The sequence below is a fragment of the Homalodisca vitripennis genome, unplaced genomic scaffold, assembly GCF_021130785.1.
Source record: "Homalodisca vitripennis isolate AUS2020 unplaced genomic scaffold, UT_GWSS_2.1 ScUCBcl_2789;HRSCAF=7886, whole genome shotgun sequence".
NCBI lineage: Eukaryota > Metazoa > Arthropoda > Insecta > Hemiptera > Cicadellidae > Homalodisca > Homalodisca vitripennis.
The window spans coordinates 43,345-64,629 of NW_025778915.1; the positions used below are offsets into that span (position 1 = coordinate 43,345).

A 21,285-nucleotide genomic window follows, 5' to 3' on the forward strand; every position below is an offset into this window, starting at 1 on the left:
TCGGTTGGAAGTGGGAGTTTGTTGGAGGGAGGCTAATGGTGTGGGTTGGGGGCGCTTGGGGAGTCTTGGTCGGGGGGTGCTGTTTGTTTTGCTGGATGTAGTCTGGGGGGGGTTCGGAGCCTGGGGAGACCAATCATAAATGGGGCCATTTTTGTAGGTGGGGTGGGATGGGGGTTGGGGGGGTGCTCAGTAGGAGTGGGGGGGGACCTTGGGAGTAGGGCTTGGGTGGGTGGGACTCTATAGCATAATTTTGGAGAGGTGGACAGGAGAGGTCTGGATGGGTATGGGATTGAGGGGTTTGGTATGGGTAAGAGGGTATGGGATGATATGGTTGAGGGATGTATTTTGAGTGAGTATGTGTTTGGGAGGGGCGGGAGGCGGCGGCGTATGTTATGTGGGGATTTAGTATTGGGTTTGGTGGTTTGGTATTAAGGGGGGATGCGTGGAGAGGGGTGTGGTTTTATGTAAGGGGAATCTGAATTAATTGGGGGAGGCGGGGGTTTGGGGAGTGATGGGGTGGGCTAGATGGTGGGGATGGGGGGAGGAGTTCTAGGCTAGTTGGGGGTGGGAGGGGGGGTTGGGTGAGGTGGTAGGGGAGTGTTTTGGTGGGGTAAGGGGTTGGTGGTTTGGGTATGGGGGGCGTGAGTGCAGGGTATGAGTACAGGGGTGTTTGTGGTTGAAAGGGAATTTGGGGGGCTGATTGTGTAAATGTGTTGGTGGATGGGTTGTGACACCGCATTAGGGTGGGTGCTTGTTTGGGGTAAAGGGCTGGGGTTGGGGGTGGGAGATGGGGGGAGTGGGGAGTTGAATAGACTGGATGTGGGTCTAAATGGGTTGAATGGGGAGGGTGTGGGATGATTGTCTTGGGGATGTAGGGTTTGATATGGGGGAGTTGATGATGTGTGTGTGTGTGATCTGTGTGTATGTTGTGTGTGGGTGGGTGGGTAGGGTTGGGTCTGCGGTAGTGTAGCGGTGGGGATGCTGTGTGGGGGAAGTCAGTTTTCGGACCCCACATTCGTCGTTTGTTGGGTTGGCGGTCGGAGATTGGTTGGTAAATTATTTACACAAATAAGTAACAATACGTCACATACTTATTATTTAATAAATCGTTTGGGGTTGTAATACTTATATTAAAATTGAGTTTATGTTATTTCTAAATTTTATACAATTCTAACGGGTGGTAATATTATATTCCCCCTTCAAGTATATAAAATATTGTTTTAATGGGACTCATTCATTATTTTGCATGAATGTATCTTAAACATTATACTTATACTATATGCCTGAAATCTAGTGGGAATTATACGTTATGGCAATGCAAAGTTTGGCGTTGACCTTTAAATTATACTATTATGTTCTGTGTGAGTAAAAATAAATAAAATTTCAAATTACACAACATATTAGTTTTTAATTTGTATTATCATTTGACTAGAAAAAACGTTTCTATACTAACCAATGTAAATCAGTTAGGGCATTTATACTTTTACTAAAACAGAATTTTAATGCTAAGGACAACTTCCCTATCGAATTTATAACTTATTGTATTAGTTATTTAAAACCCTTTACCATATGATTATTTATATCCTCATATTAACTCTTATGGTTTTAAATACTCAATGATCCAGAATTTAAATGTTGTTTGTTAGTTGTGTTTATGACTTTAGAACTTGTCAGCTAATGTACAAAATTAAGCATTATTACTATTTTAATTGCATAAAATAGTGGTAAATCTCCCAAGAATATTTACATGTTATTGATACGTTTTAAAAATATACGTAGTAAATTTTTAATTAAATAGATATCTAAAAATTTGAATACCGAATATGAATAAAATTTGAATGCAGATATTGCCCCGGCTCTTAATGTACGATTCACATTGCTGTTTATATTTATCTAATATTCTCATATCCAATTGATGGGAAACACGAAATAAAAAATACAAAGTAGGTTATCAAGATAAAAGAAAATAGTGGGGTTTGTCTAAGGAAATTTTTAATAGCGTTGTACCTTTATTGATGTTTCACGGTAGAATTTGTAAATGTGAGATCTCGATTTGTTCATAGTCCATTGGCAAAAAACCCCCATGTTTGACAATTTATTCTAACACGCTACAGCAATCTCTGACCTAGGAGTTTCCAACATGGAGTGTTACGTGAACCATTAACCATCATGGACTCTGGCTACTTGTGGAAATTGTAAAGCAAGGCATGATTTGTGTAGTTATTTCTCGAAGTGACAAACAGAGTCATGCACCGTCTATAAACGGTGAGCTAATAACATTTGATCTCTTTTTATATTATTTCTTCCAGTTGGTAGTCTACAATTTAAAATGAATTATTCAAACCATATTAAAGTATGAAAAAAAATTTAAAACTGTAATATAAGAAAAGATAATTCAACGAACTGTTCATGAATTTGTATGTGCGGTTGGAATTTGACCAAGAAAAAAATGGAATATTGTACAATAAATAACAGTGGAATGGTGGACGTTTATGTGGCTATTCCTCGGAGACTACTGTACTGTATTTTATGTCACGCTCAGAAAGGGATTTCATATTAACTCCAATCACTGCTCTCTAGACCTCCGGTACAGCCTTGCTAATTTTTTCGTAGAAAATATGGACTAAATATACATGTAGACTATACAAAGAAATTTGTACATTTCTAATCAATCGTAAATATTCATATAAATAACCGAATATTTGCTGTACGGTTAAACGTTGTGACGCTATGCAATTACGCATTTAAAAAAAGTAATGTTTACAAAGAAAAAATATGTTTTAATAATCATATGCTATTTCAATTTATCCACACGATGATCCACAGAGAAATGTAGTGATTTAATTGTAGACCTTTCACCAGGGATAAGCGATTAGGGATGCAGATTGAAAGTAATTATTGCTAACTACTCTATTAGGCAGATACTATAATGATAATTTTGATATATTGGTAAAAATCATACGCCATAAAATTCAAACGTTCGAGTATTGAAATACTGGCTGTTACTTCAGTAGAATCTGCATCGGAAATTGTGTACCTTATAAAACCAGCCACTTCAGTTCTTGGTAAATATTTGCTTGACGTGTATCTAATTACAATACTGCAATTAATCTGTGTATGTGTTGTGAATAATAGTTGCTTGACACACTCTATATATCATGTCAAGTAGATACTTAACAACTGGAAAAGTCAGCCACATTATGTTACCTTTTCGCACTAACTACGCTGACGTATTAATGAGGTTTCGTTTATTGAATGGGGGCCGTTACTTTACATTCGGAGGAAGTAACAATGAATGCGTACAGCTCTTTCCTATGGCATAGCACTGGCATAGAAAAACATTACATTACAATAAGATCATTACGCTTTTAGTATTCCTCAAGCTTGGAAAATTATATTATTTGCTTGACTTGGGAATGGAATTAATTAGTACGCTATCTCTCCAAAATTAATATGTTGCAGAGCATATAACTGAAAACGTGCCCTCGCGATTGTTTACATCCGCTTATTTGATTGTGTATCATTGATTATGGAAATTTATCGTCCATACGAACGAGACCAAAATATATATTATTTCTTTCCTAATCTCGGCCACAAGTCTAAGAATTTTTTAGACAATCGTCATTCCTTTAACCAAAATTTTCTGTCTTATATTATTTTCTTTGCGTTCTTCTCTTCAACTTAACCCTACTCATCTATGTACCTTCTCACTAGCACTTTTAAATATAAGATATGTTATTCACTATTATTTGTATTCAAATTTGTTCTAGTTTTTCATTAGCGACACAACCGAAACTTCAGGCAACACACCAAATACGTCAGGTCAAGTTCGTATGGTAATAACTTATACAGTTTCCAAAATAATGAACCATTGCAACGGAGTATTGAAGGATTCGGTATAAAATAAAGAAAGAGCATGTGTACAGACGTGCATATATACAAACGGACCTTTTGACACAAAAACTAATAGCACTTTTTCTTGGCCCAAGATGAGTTGATGGATGGAGTTTCAAGATTCTAGGACCTATCTATCAAGGAGTTTCGTACTAATAGATGAGCGAAAGAATAAATAGACAATCGATGGACAACGACGTTAGGTAAAAAAGTTATTTAATATACAACATTACTATTAAAAAATCCTCGTATTTTTAAAACTGATATTGTGGCACGAGTTAAAGTTAAGTTACAGTTTGTTCAATGTAAAACTCGTATTAAAATTTAGAGATTCTTCTACAGAAAATTAAATGGTTTAAGATGAGAAACCCCTACTAGATTTTCATATCTTATGACGCGTCATATTATCTAATACACACTGGGTAGTAATGTCGTTTTATTAATAAGAGTGTTGTGTGAAACCTTACGTGGTACTGAAATTTGAATGGCTGCATCTCAATAATTCTTTAAATATTTATTAATTGTTTCCTTAATTCCAGTTTTATCTTACGTGACGGCCCAAACAGAGAGTAATCTAAATGAGACCCTCATCAAGTGCAAGGATCGGTCCTACCTTGATAATTGTCTCAAGAAGCTGCCTCCAATACTCGAAAAGTACGAGATGAAAGGAATCCCCTATCTCCAAACATGACGTCGATGCATCTTGCAGGTAAAATATCACCATATATGGTGATATTTCCTTATATCCTGATATTCCTGGATACATCCTTATTATATACAAGGTTGTACTTGTAAAGGTTTTAAAAAACGAAATAGTTATAAGCTGAAATTAAAAAATAAACAAATTACTTAAACAGAAAATATTGATACCATTAAAATGATTTTCTTTAATTAAAAAAAATTATTTTTTCTACTAGGATTTTAATAGGAAGCACATTACATTATACACCGGCCTTTAGTGGATTGGAAATACATTAGACTAGCTAAGGGAATCGGCCGTAATGGCTTCCGAAATTCCAATTATAATATTATATGAGAGAATATTTTTACTTAAAACAGATGATAACTCAATCACACGTAATGCTCTGGGTAGTTATAATTTCACTGACCTCCTTAATATAAGATAATTTTCTTTGTGACAGTTTTACACTCGTGTATTATGCATATGAAAATTGAAGTTAATTTAAAATCTTTCAACCTCATTATATTAGTGTAATTTAAGGTATAAATAGAATTTAACAATATATTTGGATTTGAATTTGGTGTTAAATTGATTTAACATCTATCTGCCTCAAATTCCCCCATAGATGTTTTAAACATTACATTGAGTTTTTAATGTTTTATTTATTAATGAGAAATATGTCGACCACTTATCCAATGTTGATAAGTATGTTTTTTTTCCTTGGGGTGGCCTACTGCCATGCACTTAAGCCTCATGGACTTTTTGCGCACCCCGGAAAACACACCATGAGGCCCACCAGTCTATAACTTCAGCAGTTCAACAAAACCGCCCGAAAACAACCTATCAAGGTCCTCCTGGGAAAATTCACCACCCCTGTCCAAACTACTAAAGATGGCAGACCACTCTCTTGCTATTGCAGGGCAATCAAAGAGCAGGTGCTCAGCAGTCTCTTCCTGCTCATTACACCTTCCACAGAGCGGATCCTCCTGAAGGATGCCAACTCTGTGAAGATGCTTCCTCAGGTGACCATGCCCCGTAATGAGTCAACGACCTTAGAAGACATTGATTTGTTTAATGGAGAGAAGGTCCGAAGCCACCTTGGAGGAAGGTGACTGTAATACCATTCTACTCACTCTCAAACCCAGATGCAAACTCCACCTTCTCCCATGCTGCACGCGCGAATCACATTTCGAGACAACCCTAGAGGATTCACACCCTTGGAACACCACAGAACGGTTGAGGGCCCGTCATAATTGTCGCTGAGCCCTGGATGGCCAGGGCATCAGCTCTTTCGTTCCCAAGAATCCCCTCATGACCAGGAACCCAACAAACGGTTACTTTGTTGATTCTGGCAAGGGAGGAAACGGTCTGATAGCAATCCCAAAACAAAGTTTGGATTTGATCACGGCAAGAATCCAGCGCCATCAGCGTTGCCTGACTGTCCGTGAAAATGTTAATCGTCTTGCCCCTATATCGCAGAACGAAGATTCTCACGAGCACATTCCATAATAGCTACGACCTCCGCTTGAAAGACTGTCGGATACGGACCCCATAGGAACCACCAGCTCCCTACATAGTCTCACTTCCCAGAATTCTAGCGCCTGTGCCGCTTTCTGTTTTGAGGCCGTCTGTGAACCATTCGAGGTCCGCTGGTGGAAGAGGTTTCTTCCCCTCTGACCAATCATCCCATGAGGGTAAAATAATCCTAAAGGGTTTGTCAAAGGAAACTTTTTGTGGCATCTGATCATAGATCATGTGCAAAACATCCTCCTGTATCAGAGTGCTAATTCTGCAGTGCCCACCGCTATCAGCAAACCCGACCCAGAGTCCCATCTGCTGAAGACAGTAGGCACTCCTCCTGGCCATAGCTCGAATTTACAATGTCCAGGGGGGCGAGAATAAGACAACAGTCCAGAGCCGCGCCTGGCGCACTAGGAAAAGCCCCCAGTGATAGCAAAGGCAGGCCATCCTTTAGATACCCGCCAGACGAGCTACCACCGACAGATACCACCGTCTTGGCCTCCGTTTTTGGCCACCATACGACAAGCTCCGTACATTAGTGCAGGTCTGAACCACGGAAACATAAAAGCCAGTACAAGAGCCTCGGCTTCAGTCCCCAGGGCCCACCTATCACACATCTGCATTGCATTAGAGACCACTTACCCCTGGCAATGACCCTTTCTAGATGAGGTCCCCAGTTTAGAACCCTATCTAGGATTACTCCAGGTACTTGACCTTAAGTATGTTTAGTTTTTTTTTCGTTGAACTTTAAATAAGATATGGTTTAATAAATTCTGTCTATTTAATAGTTCTTTCGCACGTTATGATTCAAAGCATAAAAATACTTGTAGTAAATAAAATAAATATTATTCCTAGTGTGATGATGGTTTGAACGTTTCAATATTTAAAATCAGATGACTTTTTCTCAGAGGTTTCAAGTAATCAAGCTCAAGGAAGAAAGGAGAGGAAGTAATTTGCTTCCTCTCTGGAGACAATACAACTGCCACCTCATCCTCGTTGCGTTATATTAGACTATACAGACTATGTACTGACCATACATGCCGTGAAATTTCTCCTGTCAAATCCCAAAATATTATATTTAGTCGTTAGTTACCCATTGTAAATATTTACACTCACCACCTTTAATTTCAACAATAAAATTATATTCTGCATGTTCTTTTTTTCAATACATCATTGGAATTTTTAAACTTGAGAGGTATGCCCACGGTACTTATAATTATTACTATGAAAACCAATAACTCTAAATACTGAAATATTATTTAAATTGCAAATGTTTGGCTGTATTTTTATATTTAAATTTTGTTTAGTGCATTCAAAATAGGGATGGGTTGCATGGATGAGTTCGCCAAGAAATGTCTTCTCCCACCAGGACAGACAGACGCTGGAGGCTCATGTCGCCGGCGCAAGACACACGTTCAAGTTCCTTTGCGATGATCCCTGTTTTTCAAACAGGTTAGGAGATTGACTACCGATGGACAAATTTTCATTAGCTAAACTCAGTTTAGGTATATATACAATTATCTAAATAACCTTAAAGTATATTACAAATTTGTAAACTAAACTCCAGGTAATTTTGAGGTGTATTTTTTAAAAACATTAATGTATCTTTCTTTTATGTTTTTCTATCTGAGTTTACTGATACACAAATTACACAGTCACATTTTATTTCTTCTATATTTTAATTAATTTGGGAGACAGGTCCAATCTAAATAATACAATGTAGGTGTACAAATTGAAACTTCACTGTAAACGTTCTATAATGATAGTGTCAAGTATAAAATATACTTTAATAATTTAAAAAACTACAGTGACAAATAATGGGTAAATAGATGTTAAACCATAACAGTAAAAAAACTAGATTTTATTTTAATATATACATGTAGTATACAATACATGCACACAAAATCTATTTTTCTAAAGAAATGAATATTAAAAATTAAACCTACACAAAAATATTATAGATTATATAAGTTCAGAAGAGTGAGAAATCTTTGTAATAAAAAATGCAACGTAATTATTTATAGAATAATGTAAAAAGGGTTTGGGCTGATATTACGCAAACTTTGTACATCCAGTTTTTATTTTGCTGGATTTTGTAATAGTTTAATAGTTTTTAATAAGTACTAAATATAAAATACGTTGTATAATTGTAGAATACCTGCAGTACACATCCTGTTACAAAGGCGATCAGCAAGGACTGGGACAACTGTGCTAACCGGTTTGTTAGTCTGGTCAGAGAGGAGGTCAGCCGCATAAAACTACACTATGGAGTCCAGATTACTCGAACTGTGCTGGTAAGTTCTTAATAAAAATCTCTATAGTGTATGGTATATGTTGCAGTTATAATTTCTGATATGAAATTACTAAAAAAAACTGCTATAAGATTACACCGGTAGATAGTTTTTTTCTTAAAAACATACTGTCTCTTGCTACAGATGTGACTTTAAAGCCCATTAGGAAGTAAACATTTCACCAATCACATTATATGAAGACTAATGATTGTAACTGTCTACAGTGCCAGACACGGTTTCCTCAAGTGCGTGTACGTCGCCAGCAGGCTCCAAATGCAAAGAAAGAGGAGGCTCTTTTCATCAAGAAGATCGCCGACACCCTGTCCAACATGAGGGTGTACTCGAAGCAACTGCAGGAACATCGATGTGGCGTTCTGTACTGGAGAAGGGACAAATCTCACATGGCACTTCCTTACCTCTTCGTTAGTGATGTTCTTAATCGTTTTCATAAAGTAGTTTTTACCTTGTATACTACTTGTAAATCTCTGTACATAGATTCTCTATTTTAGATTATGAGAAAAGTTTTGGCAGTTACTTATTAAATGTTTTTTTAGCTGTAGAAGTTTTTTCCCCTTGGAAAATTATTCATAAAAGAAAACCATTCACAATCCCTCAGTATTGAATTATTTTCATTCTTTTAGTTATCGATCAAGTTTGAACAAGTCTTTAGTGCTGTTGTAAATAACTAAATTTAATTTTTAGTAACTTCTGGGAATTTAAAATGAACTTTATTATTTCTCATCATATCTCCCACAAATTATTTACCAACACTTGTGCAAAACAGAAAATTTCTCATATTTAATAAATATGTTCATGTTTTCCTTCTTTGGCGTTGTAATATTTATTGTTGGCTGAGTTTTAGCAAAGGTTTTCATTTGTGGGCCTAGAAATGTTTTTTTGTCTGTAATGTCTGCTCACACGATATTTCAAAAATTAACTGGCATGTACTCTAGAAATCATGCATGAATCCTTATATATATATATATATATATATATATATATATATATATATATATATACAGTAGATAATAATAATGGGGTTCCTGGCGCACTTTCGGAGCCAACCGAAAAGCAATGTAAAATACTGTTCAAAGTACCATAAAGGAAGCTGAGAAATAACACAGCAAATCTCAATGAAAAATTAACCGAATCTACAGTCGTTCGTCTCCAAAAGCGATCGGTACATTACTATCTTACTCTGTGGAATGAAAAATTAACCGGAATCTACAGTCGTTCGTCTCCAAAAGCGATCGTTACATTACTATCTACTCTGTGGGAATGAAAAATTAACCAAATCGTACAGCTGTTTTGCTTCTACTTTCTTAAGCTGTGCTTTTGTAAAATGTTGTCAAATCTGCTACGAATAAAAGGAAAAATCTTCGAAATCTTAATAAAATTTAATCAATTTAAAACATTTTTACTAAAAACATACTGTACTTTAATAAAAAACTTTTCTACTAAATAAACAACATGAACTCACCAAAGTCTCTCTACAATTTTCTAGCATTAAAACAGTGCAACAAAGATGAATTCAGTGAATTGCCCGGTTTATTTTCAACAACAGTTGATACCGTCTTCGATACTTCCTTAAATGATACAGAATTCAAAGAACTTGTAAAGTCTTTTGCAGAAAAAACGTCTAATGGAGTGTTTTACTATCGGCAAAAAACTAAAAAAGTAAGGGATTACATATTTAATATAATTACGAAAGATATTGAAAAGAAAGTAAAAAATAAACAAACAGAGAGTTTTCATCGTTTTTTTATGACATTTTTCCCCATATTATACGTCCTTTCAAGATAATCAAGACTTAATTGATGAATTTCTTAGGAATTTTTGTGAGTATCAAGATTTATTATCAACACAATTCATTAAAGAGCATTATAGAATTTTTCTTATAGAATATAGCCACATTTTGTGTGAAACAAAACGTATTACTGTAGATAATATTCCATGTGATTCCTATGAAGAAAGACACCAACTATGGTTATCAAAAACAGTACTAATGACGTGGGGAGGGACTGCAAGTTTTAGAGTTAAGACTTTTATTCTACAAAGTTAAATTGTTATAATTTCTTTATCTTTAATAGTCTTCTTTCCAGTAACAACCAAGTGTAATTTTTCATTTTTGTTTTAATTCTTTAATCTTTTTCTCATCCAAAACAGTCAAAAATCTGTTCGGGTAAGTGTACTTTACAATCTTCCAACTCGGCAATTGTTGTGTAAACCCGAATTTATCTTTCATTTTCTCCAAATTCGTGATTTTGTACTTCTTTTTTTCTTCTAATTCATTCAACTTCTTATACTCTTTAAACTTGCATTCACCAATATCATTTAACTCTTTCAAGAACTCCATTTAAATAGTAAAAAATTCAAAGACGGGAAAAAATGAAATTCGCTATCCTTCACTCGAGAAGTCGGGGAGAATGTGAGTAAAAACCGCATTCTTTTCACGAGGTTCTTCGTTTAATTTCTCCAAATGTACTATAAAATCATCGAGGATTTCTGGTTCAAAATCATAAACAAATTCTACATCTAGATAATAAAAAAATACAGGTAATATCTTTTCATAATAAACGTGTGTATCGATACCTACAAACCTAATGTATTCTTTGAAAAGGAAAATAATTTTTTCAACGGTTCCAAGAGATAAGTAAAAATTTAATTCTGTTTTCTAAATTCTGTAACAAATTGTGTTTGTTTTTTACCTCTCCATTATTGCAATTTTGTAAGCAGATTATTCAAATGCGTTAGTTTTATTTCGAAATTTCTTAGGTTTAGGTCTTTCATACAAAATTTAAATTACAATCTCTACAAACTAAATATCTTTTTATCAATAATTTCTCCTCTATTATAAAACACTTGTAACAGTTGGCATTATACTCTTCCATTTAAAACAAAAAGATTTTTTTTATAAATGGAGATTATGGAACTAAGTCTGCCGAGGTATAAATTTTTTCAGCACAAATGTTTATGTTTTACATTTCTACAACAGAGATAAATATAAATAATTTTTCATTCTATTGTACAACTATTTGGGATATTTTGTCTATGATTACAAAGATTATTCCGGAAGAAATCAAGATTTTTCATCAGCGAAAGAGTATATTTTTGAAGTTTTAGAAGGAATGAAAGAGAATAATATTGAACATCATTAAACTACTGAATTTCTCTAATATCGTTCTTAATCACATCATAGGCTAAAAATTTCTCAGAAACCACAACAACATAACAAATCGCGTTTGTAACAGCATTTTTGAAAATCCATATTGACTAATTATATCGTTCTTCAATTGAACCAGAAATATTTGTCAAACTCTTTGTTGTATCAATGACATAAATAGGTCTATTCGCTAAAAATTCTTTAGGATTGTAATACATTTCCTTAATATTACAGTAAACTTTCTTAAAATCTTGATACATCTGATACATGATTCTGAAAAAGGACCTCCTGAAATGTTTAAGTTTTGTAATTCATCTCTGGATAATAAGAACCGTTTCAATTTTACTCTGATATTTTTTTACATTCAAACTATCAAACTTTGAAGGATTTTTCTCGTTGATTATTCTGTCTATCTGTTTGAAAAAACCTATGATATAACGAACTTGGGATTGAAGATATTTCTATAAATATTTGTGATATCGAACGAATAAGTTGTTCCGGAAATACCTTTTTGTTCAATACATTGCCAATCTAGAAAATTAAACATAATGTTTTGACTTTTTGTAATTTCATCAATCAACCTAATTTTACTCGTGGTTTTTATAATCAATTATTGGAACTCTAATAAAAAAAAATCTGTAATTGTTTATTTTTCCCATCAACAGGCATAACATTTCCAGTTGCAGTCTTCAGAATCACATCATCGGTCTTCTGCTCTTATAAAACTTAGATAAAATCCTCCTTTATAGATCGGAAATAGTAACATTTTCTCAAAAAATCCTAATCCAAAATGAGATAAATTTCCAGCTGCTTCTCAAACAACACCAAATTTTAAAATCTGATTCAAAGCCATTAGAAGTTTGAGAAATAACATCACTTTTTGAATACGAAATAGTTTCCTTTAATTGTGCTTAATTGGCCACAGTTTTTCGACTTCTTCTATGAATTTATTGTGTTTTCTTACTTCAATCTTAGAAAATAAAAAAAACGGTATAAAAATTATCGATTAATCTAACATTATCAGTTCCAAGATATGCTTGACCATCTTGTTTTGTTAAAGTTCCAGAAATATAAAACTGGAAGTTAGACGAGCAAAAGTTATCTCCAAAATCAATATTAAACTCAGTTCTTTTTATTCGGTTCATTCAAAGGTTGTTTACTAATTGGATAGAAATTTTTAAACTCCGCCCTTTCAATATCACTAGCATATTTTCTATAGTCCGCCATTTAATAAGAACCCAATTTTAAACATCATGTATAAGAAAGGATATCATTTTTTCATCGATCTAATGTACGTTTTTTATAAGAAAAAGATATAAATTTTTTAGTAAAAATAATTAAAAAGATTAGAGTCATTTTTAATGATCTACTTCGTCATATTCAGGATTCTCTTCCTTTAATTTTGCGATCTCTCGGTCACATATTTCAATAAAATTTGCCACAGGGATAGTAAACCGCTATCTATAATATTGTTCCAATCAACTGTATCTTTATTTTCATCCAAAAACTTTATACTCAAGTGTTGATAGAGACAAAGAACAGACATATGATCTTTTAATTGATAATGTATATTGTCTTGAATGAACTCTGGGGACAGAGTTTTGATATTTATGGCAATGTTATACCAATTCAATTTGTTTACGTACAATCTCATCATATCTTCGGATAATTCCATATTTTTGAGAAATGTCATCCCATTGTTCTTTTTTCAAATCTCTTTCGTGTTGCATGATAAAAAGATCGAAAGCACTGTAATGTCCCGCCAATCTCTATTTATTAGGAAAAATTTCAAAATCAAGTTTTTATAAATTGGCTCTTTTTTGCGTTACATTCAGCACATTTTCCAGAAATTTCTTTTAACTCCATTGATATTTGCGTAATATTTTATATCATTTGTTGCAGTTTTTGCCTTACACCTCACACAATATATGAGCGCCATTTATAAAGTAGAAATTTTGTCATCATAGCCGCCTAATCCCATTAAATCTGTTATCAAATATATTTCAAAAGTTTTATTAACATCTTCTTTAAAATTTATTAAAGTTTTCTTCTAGTTTATTTACTTTATCGAGATATAAAGAGTATTGATCATCTATTCTTTTAAGTAATTTCATTATTATGTGTTACTTTCTCATTGAAACGTGTACCAAAATTTTCAAAAAAGTTTACTTTCTCATTGAAATGTGTATCAAAATTTTCCAGAATTTTTAATTGTAACTACTCACTAACTAAATTCATTAACATTATTTTTATATGTATTAAAGTTTTCTTCTAGTTTATTTACTTTATCAAGTAATTCACCAACATCGTCTACTGATCTTCTATTTCTGGCTTCTAACTTGTCATTAGACTTCTGTTGTAAAATCTTTAACATGCTGTTTATGATTCTCATAATTTTGTTTTAGTTCATTAAACATTTTAATAGGATCTTCTAATTGAATCATTACAACAACATCAAATGGATTAATTCCTTTACTAACACCTGCTAATTCTTTTTCCTTTAAAATCTAAGGGATTTTTAACATTCGGATCATGTTAAATCAACAATATCGATGTTTTCTGATAATTTTAGAGGTTTTAAAATTTGTTCTTTAACAACAAACATCATGTTTGTCAATACCAGGTCGAACACCGACAATTCTTTTTTTTATTAGCCAAACTAACATAAATTCTTTTCAACTTTGATCGCTTCAGTAATTTTATCAGCTTTTTCGATATGAGACATTAAATTGGTAAATAATTTTTTTACACCATCATCAACTTCTTTTTCCAATGTTTTTATTTTATCAGCAACTTCATTTGAACTCATGAAATTTTGCAAGTTTGTTATCATATTCTGCTTTAAAATCTTCAATCTCGACCGCAAACATATCTGAATCTGGAAGGTTTTGTAATACATTTTCTAACTTGTTATCAAACTCATTTCTCAAACTATCAAAATTCAAACTATTATCTACATTTTGAATAATTTGTGTTCCAAATACGTCAAAAATATTTTGTGAATCCATATTTATTAAGTAATAATTTGTTAACAACTTCTTTAAAATCTTTACCAGTACTCAGTTCATTCAAAACAAAAACACATAAATGACCACAAATTGGGGGATCTTTATAGTCTTGAATCTGAGAATCATTGTAGTAGACGCTTGATTTTTTCAAATATTTAATCAATTCTATAGGTGGTTTGTCCTCAATTCTTCCATACGAATCAAAATAACATGCATTCTTATCATTTTTTATAATAACAAATCCAATGCGTTCCACTTCCCATAATCGAGTCTAAATTCCACAATTCCACATTCAAATTTCTTAACTTTTTCAGGTAATGTATCTCTCATGAAGATTCCTCTAAAATGTTTAATATTTTTGCAGATTTCTTCCAATTCCCCGAATGTTAAAGGTTTGATTTCAAATTTTTTTTTAATGTTTGATTTCACGTAATTCAAAGTTTTTTCATCTAATCCAGATCCTGTAACATCTTCCAACTCTTTATCTAACCAATTTAAAATGTTTCGAACAATAGGAATCACATCCTTTTTAACGATTGGAGCAGCTTTACGAAACATAAGGAACAACATTTTTAACAACTGGAATATTTTCTCCAAAATCTAATAAATCTTTCAAAAGTCCACCATTTTTTAAGTTCTTTCAACTGATTATAAGAAAATTCTATTATGGTTCCTTTATTGTTTTTCTTATGTTTTTTCGAGTTTATTGTATTGTCTATTTGTTAAAAATATCTTATCTTCGCCATTTTTTAGTTGATCTATTTTAAAATTGAATACTAACGGGTATTTTCTTCTTAAAAGCGGATTTTATTTTTTCTTTCTGATTTTTGCTGAAGTTTACGTTCACCTCCATTTATATAGTTAAAATTTCAAGTTCTCTTCGATTCCCATTCCTAGTTTTCTCTTCAAAAACATTGCTCCAGCTGTTGGAAGCGCAACAAATCTTTCACCTAAACTAGCATCTTTTGATAAAAATCTATCCATTGCTTTATCTTGCAAAACTTTATCTGCTATATGTCTGGAATTTGTGTCTCTATGTTTTGCATAACAAATATCGTGTTCCATAGCAGCTTGATCTAATTTATTTATACCAGGATCTCCTCTTTTTAGTCCTTTTTTTCGAGTTTTGTGCCAGGCCCCAGATACTGATTAAGTTGGTACGTGTAATTCAAAAGGTAAATTGTTGATAAAATCATTCAAAAGTCCACTACCCTCAATCATAGATGAACTTATTGTCGGCAAAATTCGTTTTAAATATTTAATTCAATCAGGTTTTTCAATCATTTCGTCAAGTTTGTTCGAAATAAAATCTTTAATTGCTTTCTTTTCATTCAAAAAAATTGTTATTTCCAGCCTTCTCTTGAGCATAAATATAATTAATAATTCCATCGAGTTTTGTCAAATCGTCGATATATCTGTATTCAATTCTTATTATCACTGTATTTTCTCACACCTGATCCTTCGATTCTTTTTTCCCAAATTGGTTTAATCAAATTGAGATATTTTTTACCTTTACTTGACTTTGGTTTCTTAGTTGATGGATCATTAATTTTTGTAAATTGAATCAGATTTCCATAAAATTTCAGTATACTTTTTCAAGTCTTCTTCAGAATATAAACCGTCTTTGGAACATCAGTGCCTGTTAATAATCTCCATAAACCTTGAGTTCCTTCATATGTTTTTTCATTAATAATGATATCATTATGCTCAAAATTCACGGGCAAATTTCCAATCATAAAACTTTTCTTTTTTTCTGTCCCAATACAAACCAAATTTATCATCCTTTGCTCTAGGAAGAAATTTTTTACCAATTTCACCAATTATTATATCCGTTGTTTCCAGGACTTATTGGTTCAACTATGGTAGAGTCTTCAATGATTCGAGGTCTAAAATGGTGTTGAAGATGGTAATTTTGGCAATTCAAAACTCAGATTCTGGTATCGAAATATCAGCAAATTGTCGTACAACTGGAACCAAAATTCATCAAATTTTGATTATCGCTTAAAACATTTTCAATTTTGCCCTCAACATTTTTTTATTGCAGATGTTACAGGTTGATTAATTTTTTTGAATAAATTCTTGTTCTTTTTCATCAATTCGAATCTGTTCTTTTAAATTCTTTGATTAATTTCTTTTCTATTTGATCAAGTTTTTTTTTGCTTCTTCTGAAGTTACGTTCGCCATTTTATTTAGGAAAATTTTGAAACGTAAACGTGGAACGTGGAAACGTGAACACGAAACGTGAACACGGAACGTGAAACGTAAACACGAACCGTAAAACATGAACGTGAAACGTAAACACGAACGTGAAACATGAACGTGGAACATAAAACGTGAACACGAACCGTAAAACATGAATGTGAAACGTGAACACGAAACGTAAAACACGAACTTGAAACACGAACGTGAAACATGAACGTGAACGTGGAACGTGAACGTGGAACGTGAACGTGGAACGTGAACAGATTTACCGTTTTTCTGTTATTTTCATAATGTAAATAAAAATTAAAGATAATATAAAAATAATTGTAACAAATATTTTATCAAGTAGATTTGTCAGACCACTGAGCAGCAATTTATATTAGAAAATTTATTCAGATATTTACCATTTTTAGGCTTCAAAGTTAGATTAATAGTTAAAAATCCGTAGTCTTCCTTCCAAATTTTATCACATAACTCAATAAAGTGGTTAAAACTCATATCAGATCCCACATAATTGTTATAAATCTTTCTCGAATAGTGATCATCTTGCTTAAAAATACACAACATATTCAGGTTATTTCTTATAACTTGTTTATCAACCTTTGAAAAGCATTGAGAAAGATAGATACAAGAGATATTTTTGTGACGAGACATTACGAAATATTCCTTAATAACGTCTTGATTTTCTAAAATACAATCATCGAAAACGATTAAAGAATTTGGTTTACATTCGCTTAATGGAACTATGTCCTCAGAAGCATTATAAAAATGTGATATTTTTTTTGTTAAGTTTTTCTCAATATTTTCAAATCTTTCTTGTAATTTTTTATAGGCGTCTTGTTCTAAAGATTTACTAAAAACATACAAATTGGAATAAGGAATCAACCTATTGTAGATAAAAATTCAATAGTAAAGTTGTTTTTTTTTTCCCACATCCACTTGAACCAACAATTAACAATCTGATTGGTTGATCTTTCTTATTTTCTTTCAAACGTTTGAAGTTTTATCTGATCTTTTGCTTTAAAAAATTTTTCCATTTAAATAGCGAAAATGAAGCTGTTCAAGTTGACTTCAGAAAGCTCTCAATTATTTTTAAACTTGGAACATCCTATACACTTAGAGGAAGAATCAAATTATTTTATCGGTTTAAGCGGTTTTTATTCTGACAATTTTTGTAATAAATATTAGTGAAAGTTCTCCTTATTGTATAGGATTTAGTGAGAAGAACATAACAAAATATTATGGTTTAAACAAAGGATATTATACCTTCGATCAAATAAAAAATTCCCTTAAAAATTATCTAAAAACATTCAAACAATCAGATAAATCTTTAAACTTTGACGAAAACAAGTTTGAAATGCAAAAAAAATTATCTCTCTAATAAAATTCAAATAAAATCACCAGTAAGAATAATGTTTTCAGCAATTATTGTAGATTTATTAGGGTTTTGTTCAAGAAACTATTGAGCCAAATCAGATATATTTAGGAAATAAAACGCCAAAATTTAGACCGTTCGATGTAATTGAAGTGCACTGCAATCTCGTTGAACCTAGTTTTGAAAATCATACCGAACATTTACACAAAGAATCTGAAATTTTGTACACTTTTTTCCCAAATGTTGCTTATGGATCAAAAATCAGTGAAAAAACCGAATGAAATTGATTATATTCCAATTAGAAAAAATATTAAAAGAATTCAAAAAATCGTTCTAAACTATACAAGACTCTGAGGGAAATCTATTGAAAAATGAGAGTAAAACAACAATTTATTTAAGATTGCAAGTAAACTAGTTAAATTTCTTTCTATCTAAATGGAGACAGTTGTAGATCTAATAAATAATCAACTCAAATTCAATAATACAGAAATTTTTACGATTGTTGACGAAAATAACGAAATTTGGTTCAAAGCAAAAGATGTTGCAGAAATTTTAGAATATGAAAACACGAGGCAAGCTATCATAAATAATGTCGATAATGACGATAAAACAACTTTTGAATGTATAAATTACAGGAGTCTATCCCATAGACCCCGAGAAAATATTCAAAAAACATACTATTTTCGTTAATGAATCTGGTTTATATTCTTTAATTTTGAGATCTAATAAGCCAGAATCGAAATTGTTTAAAAAGTGGGTTACAAAAGAAGTTTTGCCAAGTATTCGTAAATTTGGTGTGTACAAACTTGAAAACAAGATTAAATATTTAGAGACGAAGTTAAACACTTGCAAATTAAAGATGAAATAAAAACGAAAATAATCGCAAAACAAAGTGTAAAAATTGACTTAATGAAACCAGACCTTGTTTGTAAAAATTTTGATAAGAAAAAACACCATGTTTTTTGTATTAATTAAGAAGAATCACATGTGGGAATATCCTTATTACGTTATCAGAGCTCAAAAGAGAGAAATACCGAAAAGATTGAAAGAACTTGAAATTGATTACCCAGAAATGGAAATTTTATTAAGACATGGAGATCCAAATGTATAAATCTCTACAAACCAAATGAAAGAATCTTTGAATATTTTATACAACAGAAAACATTTTACTACAGATATGGCAGAATCTCGACTGATTTATAGAATATCTAAATTACACGATGAAAATGTTTCTAAATTTTACTAAAAACTCTCGATTTATTATATTTTGTTTGTAAATGTTTAGCATAAACTAGGTAACCATCGTAGAATTTTTTTTTTCATATTCACAAGGCATTTCGTTTTTATAACTTTCGCTGAAAAATTTTTTTAGCACAATCTTTGCAAAAAGCATCTTTTCTATCTTTACTATACTGCCAGTTATTAAATTCAGAAATATTTTTAATTTCTTTACAAAAGTAACACTTTTTCTCTTCTAAAGTTAATTTGTTCATTTTATCATATAATTCCTTACAATAACAGTCTTTTCTATTCTTTTCCTTATAAAATTCTTGACACTTTGTACATTTCTTTTGAGACTCCCATTTATATAGAAAAAAATTATTACACGATGAAAATGTTACTAAATTTTATTAAAAACTCTTAACTTATGATATTTGGTTTGTAAATGTTTAGCATAACTAGGTAACCATTGAAGAACTCTTCCACATTCGCAATGAGTCGGTTTTATTTTGACTTTCTCGGAAAATTCTTCTAGCACAATCCTTACAAAAAGCTTGTTTTTTATCTTTACTATAAAGCCAGTTGTGAAATTCTGAAATATTCTTAATTTCTTTACAAACGCAACATTTTTTCTCTTCTAACGTTAATTTTTCTATTTTTTCGTACAATTCTCTCTCATATATGTTACTACGACAATCCTTACACATAGACCCTAATCCTTCTTTTTTTATTCTTATTTTTATAAAAAAGCTTCAAAATCTTAAAATTCTTGACACTTTGTACATTTCTTTTGAGACTCCATTTATATAGAAAAAATTATAGCTTTGACTTTCTCAATTCATATTCATAAAAACTTTCCGGTTATTTCTTCATTATTTAAATCTTTTATACTATAAGTTACAGGATCTGTGTTATTAATTTGATAAATCACAAAGATTTCTCTTGACCAATTGTTCTTATATTTGTTCGAAAATGTTGTTTTTTTACTAACAATTCTTACATGTTCATTGACTTTAAATTTAGTTTTTCGTGTGAATTTCAGGTGGAACATACTTGAAAACTGTCTCTAATAACTCCTTTTCTGCATCTTTATCTACGACTTTGGGCTTCATTTTGATTGTGCTGTGAACTGTATCGTTATAATTGTTTACGATTTTTTGAAGAATATCGATCCATTTAAAGTTTTTATTAATCTCAAAAAATTACTTTCATTCTCTCATTTTGAGTTCTGTTATATCTCCTCTACAATACTTGATTTCTCTTCGTTTTCAGTATGATAAATCTTGATGTCGTATTTTCCTCAAAACATCATTAAATTCTTTATTTTTAAACTCTAAACCCTTATCTGTATGAAGTAGGTTTGGAGGTTTGTGATTGATCCTTATGGCATCTTTTACTATATCTTCGAAAGCTTTTGAAACATCCTTGCCGTTTTTTTCTTTTGATAGCTCTTGACCAAGCATATTTTGAGAAAGTATCAATAACATTTAACATATACTTAAATCCATCATTTTTGATCTGAATAGTTAGACATTATAACTAAAATCTGCTGCCCATAAATCATCAATTCCTAAAGTTATAATTTTTCTCTTTTTAAACTTTTTTCGTACTGGTGCATGAATTTCTCTAGCTTCAAATCTCGATTTCTTTCCTTATTCTTAGATTCTTTCTTTACTTGTTTTTCATAAGGATTCTTTATAAATTTTACTCTTATTTGTCTTACATTTTGAACATTTTGCTGCAATTCTATACAATCCCGTTTTGAGTTTGAACAATCTTAGAAATCTATATTTTTCGTTTTTTTCTTGCATTTGTGGCAGTGAATCAAATCAACTTCCATTTACATGTCAAAGTTTTCCAAGTTTATTTAACTCATCTAATATATCAGATTTTGCTTCATTTTTATAGCCATACGGTACTGTATCGAT

At 31.9% G+C, this 21,285-nt stretch overlaps 1 protein-coding gene and 1 pseudogene across 1 annotated transcript; one reads left to right on the forward strand and one right to left on the reverse strand.

The window, feature by feature from the left end:
• Nucleotides 1-460: 460 nt before the first annotated feature.
• LOC124372253 (extensin-like) lies at nt 461-1,015 on the reverse strand. Its single transcript, XM_046830629.1, has one exon. The coding sequence runs from the start codon at nt 1,013-1,015 to the stop codon at nt 461-463; it is 555 nt and encodes a 184-aa protein (XP_046686585.1).
• Nucleotides 1,016-2,207: 1,192 nt separating this feature from the next.
• LOC124372252 overlaps nt 2,208-21,285 on the forward strand; it is a 37,697-nt pseudogene continuing 18,619 nt past the window's right edge.

Bases quoted from the DNA above. Each gene is read 5' to 3' on its own strand.
- LOC124372253 (XM_046830629.1), bottom strand. From the start codon at position 1,015: ATGTGGGGTCCGAAAACTGACTTCCCCCACACAGCATCCCCACCGCTA.